Source organism: Poecilia mexicana, unplaced genomic scaffold (assembly GCF_051168715.1).
Source record: "Poecilia mexicana isolate PSO_F unplaced genomic scaffold, ASM5116871v1 scaffold_16, whole genome shotgun sequence".
Classification (NCBI taxonomy): Eukaryota; Metazoa; Chordata; class Actinopteri; order Cyprinodontiformes; family Poeciliidae; genus Poecilia; species Poecilia mexicana.
In genome coordinates this window covers 20,968,349-20,983,702 of record NW_028263385.1, presented here as the reverse complement: position 1 = coordinate 20,983,702, position 15,354 = coordinate 20,968,349, and the positions used below count along the sequence as shown (strand labels likewise).

Genomic DNA, 15,354 nt, shown 5'->3' with positions numbered 1-15,354 from the left:
ACTTAATGCATCAGCAGCTAATGTCTTAATGGTTTGTTTCACTTGGTTTACAGTGATTGGGGGAATTGTTTGCCCTTTTGGTTTAGCTTTTTGGTTAAAAATATAAAGTTTTATATTAAACATATCAATACCAAAGATAACCTGAGTTTTCAAATGATTTATTTAGAGAAAAGATATATTCAACCTTCCTATTATCATGTAATTGTTCCCTTGTTAAGCAATTAACTGAGATTACAATGTTTACTTGGATTACTAACAGACCTTTAGAATTGGAAAAAATTACTTAAATCAAACCATGAAGTAGGCTGAAATAGCTCAAAAATCAACACAGACGAGAAATGACATTATTAACCCCTATCAGTTCGGGAATCTGCCATAAAGCCAAAAGGGCTCTTTTTTTCCGCATTTTTCATTTCTTAACTTCTATAATATTTCTCTGTTTTAACTATCATTCTTCACTAGAGGGCACAAGCTGGGTGCAGAGACTGTACCGCCTTGCTCCATCTATCTGAGATGCAACACAATGTCACAAACCAGCCTGACTTATGATTGTTTTGTGAATTTTCTGTTTTTGCTGTAAGAGGCGCAGAGAGATTTATTTTATTTATTATTATTATTATTATTATTATTATTATTATTATTATTATTATTATTATTATTATTATTATTATTATTATCAAACATGTCTTTATAGATATTTTTACTCAAACAGTTGGGTTGTTTCATACTTTATTGAAACGATCGAGACCCATAAGCAGGTAACTTCACTTAAACGATTGCAAAAAAGCTCGTATTACTTTACTTATGAAAATAAAGACAATACAACTGAGGCGACGTAGAAAAGACATATTTTAAAATACCACAAAATTAAATGCGTTGTCACGACAACCAATCTCAGAATAACAAACTCCCCTTTAGCTTCATGAATGAACGTCACGCCGCGCTGACGTCATTGCGCAGCCACGCTGCGTAGCCAGTCTAAACATCTCCACAGTGGAACTTTGCTTTCACACCGAGCTGGGGAGTTGTTCCCGACGGATCTGAGATTTAAGCAAACTACGTTTCCATCAAACCGTCACGGAAATTTTGAACAGTTCTGTTTTCTTATCAGTTATCTTAACTATTTATATTTTTTTCGGTTTGTGGTTTCAATTGTAAAATATTTTTCCTTGTACAATTTTTTTTTTTCGTTGTTTGGTCGTCAAGATGAAGAATCTCTGGCTTTTCTTCCTCGTCGCGCTGGCGACTGGGTTTATCAGCGACAAGGTAACGAGCTTTTATTTTGGGTCCTGCTTTCACAGTGGGTTCGCTCACATAGTTAATGACAAACTTAATTTTTTGTTCTCATTTCACGACCAGTTTAGCTACTTTCCAGCCGTTAAAAATGCGTTTGGAAAACTCCCATAATGTTTGTTTTTGTTCAGATGGTTTGTTGTTTTTCGTTTAACGTTCCTCCTGAAGAATTATCAACATTTTCCAGATCTTCTCAAAAGTGTATTTTCATGTTGTTTTGCCGTTGTCTTTGTTTATTTTATAGAATCTCATGTTTAGATTTTTTTTTAAATCAAAAGTGTGCCACAAATAATTAAGTTAAACGTAAACATGGATGACATTATCAAGCTGTAATGTGAAAATTGCAGTTACTAACACAGATGTTGGCTGATAATCATGTTGTGGATTGTAGCCAAGTTCAAGCTTTCCACCAGCTGGTGTCAAGTTCACAAGTCTGGCTAGCCTCTGGCTCAAAAGCTTTTGACATTTAAACCAAAAGCTTGAGACCTGAACTCCATTTTAACCTGAGGTTCGATTTTAATACACAGATTAGATAAAAATAAAAATAAAAAGTTGAAATGAAATCTGAAGAGAAATATCAATATTTGGCCAGGATTCTTTTACATCTGTGCCAGGTCCATAGTCTGAAATTTTCTTGGAGATAACAGGATAAATCGCAGCTGTTTGTTGTGTTAGGTGTTAAAAATAATAACCTGTTTACAAGACCTGACTTAAAAAAAAAAAAAATCCAGACTGAGAGCCACAGACTCCAGAAAACGATTCTTTAAGATTTATGGACTGTATGTTGTGAAAGAAAGGGAGCTGAAACTTGAGACCATTCTGGTAAATGAGGGGTGGGGAGCAAGACTTAGAGTTGTGGATATACTGTTTGGATTTTTGTTTTGTTTGTTCCCATTCTGTAGATCAGTGGCTGCCAAACTTCTTGAGTTTACCAAGTCACAAAGTAGCCTTGGGGGGAAAAAAAACTATGCATTCATAAACATGAATACACATTGTAGTTTTCTTTTATTTTTAACGGAGCCTCATTTTTGAGGAGGATTGTAAGACCCCAGGCTTGTTGATTTGTGAAACCTCCGGTAGTCTCAACCCTGATTGTTGAGTTTGTTCTCCCATCCAGTTATTGAAGTTCTGTTTAAATTCATTTTAAATGCAAATATAGATGCAACAATCAATCACTGGGAATCAGCCTTGACCCCCGTAATGTTGAACTGTATCTCAAATACAGAAAAATCAAGGTGGTCTATTGAATTAAGAAAAAAATGACTGAGGCTCCCCACTATTCTCACTCTATAATCACGCAAGCCAACTGCATGTACTTTGATTTTTGTTTCTGTGTGTTTTGATTTTTGGATATTTTTATTGGAAACCAGTAATAAAAACGACATAACAAAAGTTCTATTTCAAAATGAACGTAACACAGTCCAAATAAATTGTTGTAAAGGGTTATTTCTTTTTTTCTGTGGTGCAGTTTACAGTGCGAGTATAGCTTTACATCGTAAAAACAAATCCATTGGCAAAGAGAAGTATATATTTTTTTTCCATCATAGGCCCAGAAAGGCACACAAATCTGAGGACATAGTGATTATAGGAAGCACTATTTCTTCTGTACATCAAAAAGGTGCTGTCCTGCTTCTTTGTTTCATTACAGAACAAATATATATAGATCACAAAAAAAAACATATCTAAAATGAAGTGAAAATTAATACAAAATGAATGCACCTCTACACGGATTTATTTAACTTGATGAGAAAGAGAGAAGGGAAAAGTCATGTCAGCTTTTTGTAAGACATAAATATGGCATAAATAAAGCCTTAAGAAATTTGACTATAAACCTTTGAAAAAGGTGCCACAAAATCTATCATTTTAAAGAATCATAAAAAAAAAAACAAAAAACAAAAAAAAAACATGCAACATCATGGAGGGACTAGTTTAAGCATATATTTTGCTTGGAAAATTTGGGTCAGAAAATGAACAAGCTTTCATTTTTTCTTTATCAGTGATTCTTTGTAGAAGAATGCAAAAGAGAATCAAACCAAAAAATGAAAAAGTATCTATATTATTATGTATTTTAAAACCAAAAATAATGATAAAAAAAACACCTGTTTTTATATGTTTATTTCTGGTTCCAGGTGAAAAACCAAATCACCTGGAGCCAGGTGAACGTTGACCGTTGACGCATTTTAGCTTCATTGGAATCAAGTGGGTGTTGGGAGTCATATGCATCGAAATGGGGATTAACTTCCTACCTCCAGTAAAGGATTTCTTTTCTCTATCATTTGTTACAGTTCTCGGGAAACCAAAACCCATTGAAAACCAGACCAAAAAGAAAATGAAAACCTTGTATTCTCCCCGCACCCAAAAAAGTATCTCTAATTGTATTTCTTTTTTTTTCTTTTTTTTTTTTTGCTCAGAGGCAACAGAAACATTATCTTCCCAGAATGGTGGCCGATACTTATTTCACCATTCTACTCAGATTCCTCCTTACTTCATGTCTCTAATACAGGCTCCAGGCCTAAATTGCTGGGTGTGATGAGTTGCATCACATATATAACATATATATATCTCCAAACTATGCTTCTCCTTGTGTGGTTGAGTTGGCTAAAGAGCGAGTGCTTCGTCAGCCGGTAACGCTGCTCTCCTCTGAAAGCAGAACGTCAAAGCGGGCGTTTGGTCCATGCCAGCATGTGGGCCGGTAGTTGTGTCATTTTCTGGATGGATGACTCACAGCGAGTCCCTTTGGGCTTGTCCAGGCAGGCACGTTACTGCGTGGAGCACACGCAGTTTTCCGCCGAACCACACAAGGAAGGAGAAAGACAGTGACACATTGTCACACTGGTTTTAATGAGTCTTTTTATGGCGCTTTAAAAAGCCTGCTCCCAAAACGCACATGTGGCTGTGAAATTACTCTTCCACTGCGCAGTAAAATCAGACATAATGAAATGTAAATAAAAGTAGGCTGGTATCGCTTGTGGCGATGTGCTGCGTCGCTGCAGTTTCAGGTTTTAACAGTGTGAGTCACGGCATTGTTGAACAGAGATAAGACGACCACTCCAGGTCCGACCCAGTAAACCGAAGTTTATTGGGTCAGACTATTTAAGTTAAGCTGTTTTAGTTGTTTTTTTTTTGAGGATCCCTCTTCCTCCTTTCTTCCCGTAGCAAAAACATTCTAATGATTTTCCCAATGCGTGGACAAGGACCTTTGCATTACAGTGTTACTCTGTCGTTATCTCCATGCTGAACCCCTTCGCGACAGATAAAGTCACAGTTAGATGTCTGGAAACTCCACTCTAAAGTTTAAAGATCACGAAGGCCTGCTGAGCTACAACAGAAAAGCTCAGATTTGTTTATTTCTGACACCTTTGAAGCTGTTAAAAAGACGCAGGCTTCATGTTGAGGTGGTCAAACGTTCTGTTCTGTGTTGCCTTGATCAAACATGCGCCCTCTTTACACAGCATTGTGTAAAGCAGGTATCTCGATGACGATGACAGGCTCTTCTGTGTGCTTTGGCCTGTTACACAATCTCTCGCTTGTCTCTACTCACTGGCTCCCATCTCCCAGGAGAAATATTTACATATCATCCCCAGAAACACACGATGGGAGGGGGTTGCTAAATTTTATAACGCACTCTTCTAACACACTCACCCCCACTGAATGTTTAAATAGCTGCACTGCCCCGCTCCAGCTGTTTCCAGTAAACTGTCTTCGGCTTGATAAAGCTTTAGGAAACCACACCAGTGTATACGCTACGTATGCTGCATATGTGTGTTTTCCAGATGTTTGACCTTTGTGTCACATCTACCAGTAAACTCTGACACGCAACCTATCTCTAGCGAGGAAAGCTCAGAGTGTTGAGCTCGTTTGTTACATTTTGGCTTTTGTGTTTCAACGATTTTTTTGTTTTTTTGTTCAATTAATAGGAAAAAGCATTAAGCAAGGAGGGATGTTATGATTGTATGAAAATTAACTTTTCATAAGTTTTATCTTATTTTTCTATATCAGTTGCAACTAACCTACGATTATCGTCCTTTTTGATGTCGAGTCATGACATTCCCAACTTTAGTTGCTAATTCACTAAAGCCCAGATTAAATCCAAACTTATTGCGCTTTTAGAAGGCCTTTTCATTGATGCAGCCAACTCACTGCTATAAAGAATGTATGCAGACACATTCTTAATAATCTAAAAACTTAATCAACTTTTTTGTCACAAAACTTCAATGTGACGCACAGTGATGGCAGCATCATGGTGTGGGCATGCTTTTCAGGAAAAGAAAAAAAATCCTAGAAAAGAAGTTGTGTTGCAGTGCTGAAAAAGGAGTGGGGATCCATCCTCAAGCAGAAGAGTGTCCCTACAGCTAGATTTCTGATTAAATGGTTTTGATTTAAACCAATTAATGTGTTGGTATGGCCCAGTATCTTCTGGACTCGAATGCCTTTGGGAGGCTGTGGCAAGATTCGGAAACTTGCTGTTATGACCTATATATCCCATAAGTGTGAGCCTGAATGAATTTACATCAGGGAAAAAAAGGGGGAACAACCATGTTTTGTTGTGGAGACGTATGTTAAAAGACTTGCAGCTGTAATTGGTTCTATAAAGTAATGACTGAGTGGGGCGGAGTACAAATGCATGCTTTTCAGATTTTTGTTTGGAAAAAAATAATAAATTAAAAGCAAGTTGTCTTTCTTTCATTTCACATTTCTGCGCCACGTCTTGTTTATCTATTACTTCAGATCTCAACGAGACACTTTGAAGTTGTCCCGTGACTAAATGTGGAAAAATCCCAAGGGCCGTGCGGAGGCCGTTGTAGAGGTGGGCGTGACCTGCTCTTTTCGCTGTGCAGCAGACATCAGTTTAAACAACTGATGTCTGGCCTCAATTGGAGCTTGGAGGTGAATCCCAAACAACTATCTTTCTTCATCAGCGCAGACTCTAAATTTAAAGCCATTTGGTCTAATTGTTGGCAGTATCTGTTGGAATAGGATAAAAGTTCAGTCCTTTGTGTTTGCTCATAAGTTTTCATCATCTGGATTTGTAATTGTTGGCTAAAAACAGAAGCCTCTTCTGTTGTTTAGCCATGTTGTGCATTAGCTTTTTCTGCTGCCTTTAGAAATGGGTGGAAATTTTCTCTGCTGCCACAGTGTGAGCACATTTGGTCTGCTTCAGCTTTACCTCAGCTGGGTCATTTGTCTGTAAGAGATCTGAGCCACAGCTAATAGGGGCAGAAACAGTTCATTGTTTTGTAAACTTGGTCCATTGAACACCTTAAGCAAGAGCATATGATAGAAATGTACCGTTGTAGTGAGTTTATTCAACCGTGTGTTCGATTTTTCTCCCTAAAGCTGATGCTGATGATCTCTTTGTAATGCTAACTTTGAGTCGTAAACAGTAGTCGTAGTAAAACTGAATCGGTCACCTTATCTCACACCTTTTGTTGTCCTCAGCACCTGTTTTGTCAGACAAATAACTTGTTCTGTCTCTCTTCTTCCGCTCGCTCCCTTTCCTTTCTTCAGGCTTTCTCCTCTCTAAGTCTCTCAGCACCTGTGTTAGTGGAAGCATAGTATACATACCAGACATAGCTGAAGTCTCAAAGGACCATATTCATCCATGTCTGTGTGTGTCTTTCTGTCTTAACACCAACTGCGTGATTCCCCTCTCTCCTTCACTTTTTTTTTTTTTTTTTTACATTTCGGTCGTTATCAGGCTTCTCTTGTTTTCCATTTTGCCTGCCTGGTGTGTTCGTTGCCTCAGCTCCTCGCTGACTGGGCTTTGCGTGCAGTTTCTCAATGGTTTTCAGCACGTCACATTTGTGTAGCGCCGGGTTGCTAGGAGGGTATCCAGAGCAACGGCAGTAACCTTTTTAACGTGTGTATGCACTTTGTCTGTTTTGTCTGTTGTCTTTGAAGCTGCTCTATCTCTTTCTCTCTCACTCCCACTCCTCTCGAAAACACTTTGTTCTCAGCTGTCTGGCTCTGGGGAGTATCACAAATTACATTCATGACACATGAAATGAGCATAAATCCAGCTTAGGCCAACTATTCGTACAATAGTATGGCTGCAGCTCACACCGTGGTTTCTCTCACAGACAGCAGTGTGCACTTCCAGCATATTTGGCCTGCATACATCACTGGTTACGAGGGGTATTGTCTTACTCTAGATCTGCAGAGGTTTTCACATGGTTTCAATTAGTGGGTGGATTTCTGAAAGTGTGAATTTATGTGCATCAGTGTCTCTCGTTTCCTTTTTTGTCTTTCTTTGTATGTCTCCCCCCTTAAATTACAGTACGTTTTTTCCTCTGTCTTCCAGCTCCTTGTCCTATCCCAGTCAACTACTTCCCAAGCAGATGACCTTTACATAGAGGAACCGGGATCAGGTGACGTCCCCATAGACGATGAAGACGGTGAAGATGATGGATCTGGCTCTGGGTCAGGGTCTGGAGGCCATGGTAAGAGTGGCTTATTTTGGTCATTTTATTTCAATGCAAATTTTAAATTTACAGTAAAAAAAAAAAAAAAAAAAAAAAAAATATATATATATATATATATATATATATATATATATATATATATATATATATATATATATATATCCTGGCAGAGAGAAGGGTGATACATTTTTTTTGTAATAATGATGAAAGTGACAATAAAAAGATATTTCCAATTTCTTTGCAATCCTTTTTAGAGAATTACAAACATGGCTGTGACTTCACAACACTGCAGCCAAAGCTCCGCAAATGCAAATACTGCTATTAAAAAACATGCAAAACTAAAGTATAGACTTCTTCAGGGCACCAGTTATAAAAACAAGTGTGATTTTCATGTATTTTTTAATCACTCAACGGTACAGAGTATCTGCATTTACTGTAATAATATTTTTGAATTCATTTATATTCATTGGTAGTTCCTTGTAAAACGAACATTACCGTCAGCCTTTGGGGTTTTGAGACATCATTAATTGGAAATTATTGCTGTCACAATAAATAATTTTTGTCACGACTGGAAATTTCTCACGATAAACAATACAATAAATACCAATCCTTGGTTCAACATAAGATTAATACTCCAAAACTGTAACATGAAATATTTAGGATTAGCATTTTATTCCAATGTAACTTTTTTATTGCCCATCAAATGAAGTCATTTACTGTAGTTAAGCAGATTCTGATTTCTGATGACATTTTAAGCTGTTTACATCACCTGAGGTTAGCACTGCTAGCTTTACTAAAGCAGCGAGGTCCAAGAGGAACTTTACTGTTATGTTTTAAGCCTTTCTGTCAACACCCTGAAAGTCTCGCTGACTCTCTCTCAATAGTTTCAATTTGAATTTTGTCTTACACCTAATATCTACTTTCGACACAGGTTTCGGTATCCTGTCAGATCAAGACGAATTATTCAGGTTCCTGAACATCACCGAGAGCATCCTTTACAAAGAGCTGCTGCCACTTCCACCACAGCCGACTGTGAGCTCTGCTGCCGATCCAGAACCTACACCATATGACACTGAGGTACAACAAACAATTTTTCAATTTTAATTTTACTGATTATTATTATTATTATTATTATTATTATTATTATTATTATTATTATTATTATTATTATTATTATTATTATTATGTTCCTTCATTGATGATAATCTCAGTTTTATTTTAATCAGCTATAATTTGCTTATGTAAACACACACTTATATATGGTCACACACATTCAGTCACTGACCCACAGTACCTCTGGTTTTTGTTTTTGCATTAATGTACTGTTTATGTATTTTGTTATGTGGTATAATGGGAAAATGAAACCAAACATTAAAAAAAAATCATCTGAAGCAATTTTGTTTACAATTTGAAAAGGTTTCATTGTTTCATTCTTTTTGTTGAACATTGATGAAATGTAAATTACTGCACTGTGCGGTATGTGAACACTAATTAAAAGCAATAAAACTAGACATTGTGTCAAGTTTGTTTTCAAATATGTCATGTCTTTGGTCACTCCAGACTGCAGACTCCACAAACAACTATGTTGTTAGTCAAGGCCTGAGTACCAGTACCAGTGTCAGTGCCAATCCAGTCGATGTGACTACTGAGTTTGGCCCTCCTGTGAATGAAGAGATCCTATTGGACACCAAAGTCTTGATCAAAGTTGAAAGTGAGAATTTTCCTGAAGGCGGACGAAACAGCCGGCGGAACGAGCTCAACTCTCCACAGGAAGTCACTTCTGAGAATCTGTGGGAGAGGACAGAGGTTCTTGCAGGTGAGGATAGGTTTTATAAGTTAGTCAGATTTATAATTCATAAAAGGCCCTGAATTTTTTTGTTTCAAAGATGACTTTGTAACAGTTTAAGGCTGCAAATAAAGTCGATTTTTAAAAAAATCCTTTTTGTCCTCAGCTGTCATTGCCTGCGGAGTGGTCGGATTCCTTTGTGCCATTTCCCTCCTCCTCCTCCTCGCCTACCGCATGAAGAAGAAGGACGAAGGAAGTTACGATTTGGGAGACACCAAAATGTCTGCAACAGCTTACCACAAAGCGCCCACCAAGGAGTTCTATGCCTGAACTAACCAGCAGGGACAATCTAATGTGGAGTCTGGCTCCTTCTGATCAGGACTAAATAAGGATCTTTAAACAGCTGAAGAAGATTCCTTCAGATGAAGTTTGAAGTGTCTGTTCTCCGCCAGTGCTGCAGACATATGTTGTTGTTTTTTTTGCATCCTCATCCATCCCCATCTGTTTGTGTGTTCTGCTTTTCTCTACTTAATGCTAAGTTCCTATGCAGAAACGGTAATAAGGAAACAAATGCATTCCTCCTCGAATGCATTTGTGTCATTTCCTTCCTGGGAAGGACGTTGGCATAAATATTGAATGAGCTTTTTTTTTTTTTTAAAAAGGAACCTTTCCTTCACCCTAAATGGACCACAGATGTTCTAATTTTGTATGTTTATCAAATTAACACTTGTTCTAACACTGTGCCTTCAGACCTTTTCAGCTGAATCACACTGTAATTCATTGTCCCTTTTTAGAGAAGCTCAACAAGAAGATGGGGGGGGGGGAACTGAGAAAACCGGACTCTGATAGTTTTGATTGCTTTTTAATTAAAATGGTACTACATATATTAGTATTACAACCCTGTTCTTGTTGAGGTCATGCTTTCTTCGTTAGTTCACTTCTGTTATATTTCATTTCGTTTATGCTTCTTTGTTGAAATCTTAATATTTTTGTTATGACAATGAATCTTTTCATAAGCTGCCCAGTATTGCCATGAGAGATTTTCTTACGCTGCAGGTACAAGTTCAATATATATGTATGTTTTTTTTTTTGTTGTTTTTTTTGTTGTTTTATTTTTGTTTTGTTTTTTTCCCTCCCTAAAGATATTTAACACTTATAGAAACTGACAAAATATAATAAACATGCTTTACCTTTTTCAAAAAAAAATTTTTTTTGATGTTAATGTTTAGAGGATATATTTCTGTAAGCCAAGAGATTTCCATTCCATACAGGTCCCTCAGGTATATATAGCGTGTTTCAAACATTTCTTATATTTTCAGGATTATCTGACTTGGTGACTGAGTTCTGCAGGCATGTGGGACAGGTAGAGCCAAAGCTAATGACTATAATTCAGAACCCACAGAAGTGACCAAAGTGTCTGGTGACAGCCAAAGCACATTCCTTTCCTGACTGTCCACTGTTTGCAGCTGTGAAAGAGGGTTTGGAGTTAAAGTAAAAGCATCTCGTGTTACTTATTATTTTAGTGTTGGCTATAAAGGTCTGTTTATCTGGACTACAATATTCTTTTTTTATTGGTTTAATATGCATGTACATAAGTTTTATAGGCTTATTACCTGGTTGTTAAACTTTACCTCAAATGGCCAAAGAAGCATAGCGGGAGCTGCAGTAATAATACAGGTTACAGCAATGACAAAAGGGTGGTATTCATTTTTATTAGCACATACATGTACACCCAGCTGATGCAATATTTTAATAGGAAGGTTAGACATTTTATTAAGTATGGACTTTATTTACTTGCTGCCTATAATATATGTTGAAGACTGTTTTATAGATGCTTCTTGGAGATTCAAAATGTATCCTTTTAAATACCAGGAATATGATCCAGATATGCTTTTGTCTGGATAACTGAGACCAGTGGTTGATTCAGAGAGGATTGAGCAAATGGTTAGACCTTAACTTCAAGGTATTGCTAAAAGAGAGAGTTCAGGCCTTTTTATGAATTTAGTTTAATGTCATAATTGAACAGTTACTGAATTGCTGTGTTGGTTTTTTTTCATGCCTTATTTCATTACATGTTAAATCAAAGGTCATTGTCTTCTTGTTTTTTTGTTTCCATATTTGATTTGTTATTTTGCAGTTATCTTTGTTCATAGAAGAGACACTATGAAGTTATCTGAATGCAAAAGCAAACAACCTATTCACTGTGGCTGGAATAAACGGGAGGATGTGGTCACCGACCTTCTGTTAACCTGGTGTTTAGCGAACACTCAAACCGTCAGTGCCTCTCGCAGGGCTTTCGTCTGCTGTGCTGTTACAGTATTAGTATTGGGTTTTGAACTTTGAGCTGCACTCAATCAAAATCGGCCTTATCTTGTTTCAGAGGTCACCGCAGCGCTGTCCAGAAAACTTTGACCGTTGCAAAAACCAGAACGAAGGCAAACGGTGGCTTAGCATTTGCTACAACCCAGTAGGTAATGAGACGCAGTGATGTATGCGTTATTCTATCTTTCGTCATAAGTGGCAAGTAAATTACACTTTAATTTATACATAATTTATACATACTCTCTCCATTATGTCGGTGATACTTGGGAATAGAATACAATGTGCTTTTTCCCTCTTGTATAGGCTGTTTTCTAATGTCAGCTACATTGAGGTTTGTAGTTGACAAACTTCAATGTTGATTTGCAGCATAGATGTCGTTTATCTAAAGAAAAAATCTTATAAATTTAATTGGTACATAATTCAAATGGAGCATGTTAAAAATAATGATTGTCTTTATCAGTGTTAAAGATACTTGGTTGTGGTCAAAGAAACAAAAACAATCGTGTGAGCACAAATCAACTCACCAAAATCGCTGATGCATTGTGGGAGGAACTGTGTTGTTGGTGGATCTCATAACATTTATTTCTCAATAAAAATGTGACATTATTGCAGTGTTGAAAGTGGCCTTTTTTTCCTCTGAACATTTTTGAATTTTTGCAAACATAAAACAATATTGTGTGTTTGCAACCTTATGTCAGCTGAACATTCTCCAAATTGATATGCACATAACTGTGCATTACTTTGTAACCTCTTGGTAAGCACATTTCTGTGAGAAGGCATTGCCGGAAAAAACACAGAAAGCCTTTTTTAATTATTTCATTTATTATGAATAAAGCCTATGCAAAATAAGAGGTGAAAAAAATAACCTTGTTGAATCATGTCTGAACTGTGTTTCACCCCATTTTTTGGAAAGCTAATGCCAAAAAGTGATAATCACTTTTTGGAACATTTGCATTTCTTTACATCGTAACCATAAAAGTAACAGCATTGCAAAAAACAACCTGGTGCATAAACGCTACAGTGGTGGTGGTGGTGTGATGACATGATCCATAGTCGCCAATGAATGGGTAGCCCTGGACTACATTGGATATTAAATTTTGATTGAGATATTTTTGCAGGACCCTGAGTGTGGCATTCAGGTTTACAAATCTTCCATTTTGGCTGAATGAAAGCAGTTTTGCAAAGAAAAGTGGGTGAAAATTAAGACTCATTGCCATTTAGGATCACAAGCCCTTAATGGCAGAAGCTGCCATGAAAAGTGGCACACGCAATTAATAGGTTTCGGGTGCAAATAGTTTTTCACACTTGTCTTTTTTTTTCCCCTTAATACATAAACTTGTCATCTGCATTTTGTCTCTACTGTGGTTATGTTTATCTGTTATTAAAATTTGCTTAGTTTGAAAGATTTAGGTTTAAGAAAAAAACAGAAACAGAAGAAATATGATACGAATACTTTCACAATCCTGTACATGCACCTATTTGTAGATATTTGGATAACTAATCCACCATTGTTTTTTTTATTGTTATATTGTAAAAGAGTACATGTCTGAAGCTAATTCATCAACATTTGGATTATTTCTAATAATAAGACGTTTTTCCGTACCTGGTGGTTGGAGAGAGGGAACTCCAAAACGTATATACACACATAAATAAAGGGGTAAAACATGCCTGAAGTCTTACTGTCCTCTGTGCAAAAAGCAAAGATCTTAAAGTAAATTACAAGTTTAAAAACACTTCACATAATCTCATATTGTATAAAAGCAGGTTTTGTGAAACTAAGTTAATTTGGGTGGAACAATTTAAGTGGACAGCAGTGATTGCAGAGGAATGCTGGGGATTAGTGGTAAAGAAAGCTGGAGGATGCAAACCACAGATTGGGATGTGGGCAGATAAGTGCTGTGCTTTTTGCACTGCGGATACAATCCATCCCAAGCACTGGGCATTATTATGGCAACTGAAATGTTTACAAGAAGATTAAGGCTTACATATTTAGCCGTGAAGCAATTACTAAGAACCTGCACTAATCCAGATGTACCAACACCATGTTAGGCCTCAGGTTATGCACAGTGCAGAAAGCACGTATAGTTGCATGTCATTCATGGATGATTTGCACACATTTTTCACATCTGCCCACAAATTCTCTGAGGGATTGAGATCAGAGCTTTGTGATGACAACGCCAAAACATTGACTCTTTTCCATAAGCCACTTCATAAACACTTTGGCTGTTTGTTTAAGATCATTGTTCATTTGTAAGACCAATTTGCACTTGAGCTTTAACTTCTTGACTGATGTCTTTAGATGTTGCTTCAATATTTCCTCATAATGTTCTTTTCTCGTGATTGCCATCTATTTTATAAGTACACCACCTCCTCCTGCAGCAAACCAGCCCCACAGCATACAGCATACACATACACAACAGGGATGGTGTTCCCAGGCTTACAAGCCGCCCCCTTTTTTATCCAATGTAATAATAGTCATTGTGGACAAACCACTTTAGTTTCATCAGACCACACGATGTGACTCAAAACATGGAGATGTTTGTCCCTGTGTGCATTTGCAAATTGCAGTCTGCCTGTTATATGTTTCATTTGGAGTAAAGGGTTTCTTCTTGCTGAGTGGTCTTTCAACCCGTCTCCAAAACAGGACACAGTTCACTGTGGATAATGAGACTGTGCTACCAGCTTCAGGCAGCATCCTCACAAGGTCTTTGGCTTTTTTTTTTTTTTTTTTCTGGGGTCAATTTTCACATCTCAGACCAAAATACGCTCACCTCTGGGACACAGAACTCATCTCCCTCCCGACTGGTTTAATGGTGGACATACCCATCGTCTGTATACTTGCATATAATTGCATGAACAGATGAATTCTGCAGCTTCAAGCATCTGGAAATTGTTCCCAAGGAGGAACCAGATCTGTGCAGCTCCATAGTTCTCTTTCTTATATCTTGGTTGATTTCTTTTGACTTTGCCATTGTGTCAAATAAGAAAGCAGTGTGTTCAAGACGTGGACTTAACATACATGAATAGATGCGTCTCCAATTAACTCAAATGTGTCAGTTAACCTATCAGAAGTTTTGGAAGCCACGACATCGTCATTTGACTCAGTTTAGTATGGATAGGCAGTAAGATCAATAAGCCAAGCTTATGTTCTATGAAAACAATAGCAGAGTTTTCAAAGTAATGGTACCAGTGGGTCCAAAGATGACTCTTGGAATTAAACACAGCCCAAACCTAATAAGTCAGGTGTTGTTTTTTTTTTTTTTTCCTTTAAAGAGTTTTAACTTCTCTTTGTGAAGAAACAGGTTCAGTAATTTCTGTCAAAGATTCAATTCAGTCATAATCTAACTCTTCTGTCTGTTCTTTTACAAACCTTTGGGTGTTATGATCCAAAACCTTTTCTAGGCATGGATGTTTTTTGTCCAAAAATACACCGCTGGTTAAATACTTAAAATTTAAACTTGTAGGAGTCAAAGAAAAAAAAAAAAGACTTAGTGGTGTAGCAGAATGAGAAAAGTACATATAATTTTGTTT

The 15,354-nt window shown here is 37.1% G+C and overlaps 1 protein-coding gene across 1 annotated transcript; it reads left to right on the top strand.

The window, feature by feature from the left end:
• Nucleotides 1-994: 994 nt before the first annotated feature.
• On the top strand, nt 995-12,429 carry LOC106933018 (uncharacterized). The gene is made up of 5 exons (XM_015012045.2): nt 995-1,266; nt 7,595-7,733; nt 8,647-8,792; nt 9,276-9,531; nt 9,668-12,429. The coding sequence occupies exons 1-5, from the start codon at nt 1,207-1,209 to the stop codon at nt 9,829-9,831; spliced, it is 765 nt and encodes a 254-aa protein (XP_014867531.2). The 5' UTR covers nt 995-1,206; the 3' UTR covers nt 9,832-12,429.
• The last annotated feature ends 2,925 nt before the right edge of the window (nt 12,430-15,354 follow it).

Excerpts from the sequence above, each read along its gene's own strand:
- LOC106933018 (XM_015012045.2), top strand. The coding sequence starts at position 1,207 with ATGAAGAATCTCTGGCTTTTCTTCCTCGTCGCGCTGGCGACTGGGTTT. Across the intron at positions 1,267-7,594 it reads CTGGGTTTATCAGCGACAAG|CTCCTTGTCCTATCCCAGTC; the intron begins GTAACGAGCTTT and ends TCTGTCTTCCAG. Across the intron at positions 8,793-9,275 it reads CTACACCATATGACACTGAG|ACTGCAGACTCCACAAACAA; the intron begins GTACAACAAACA and ends TGGTCACTCCAG.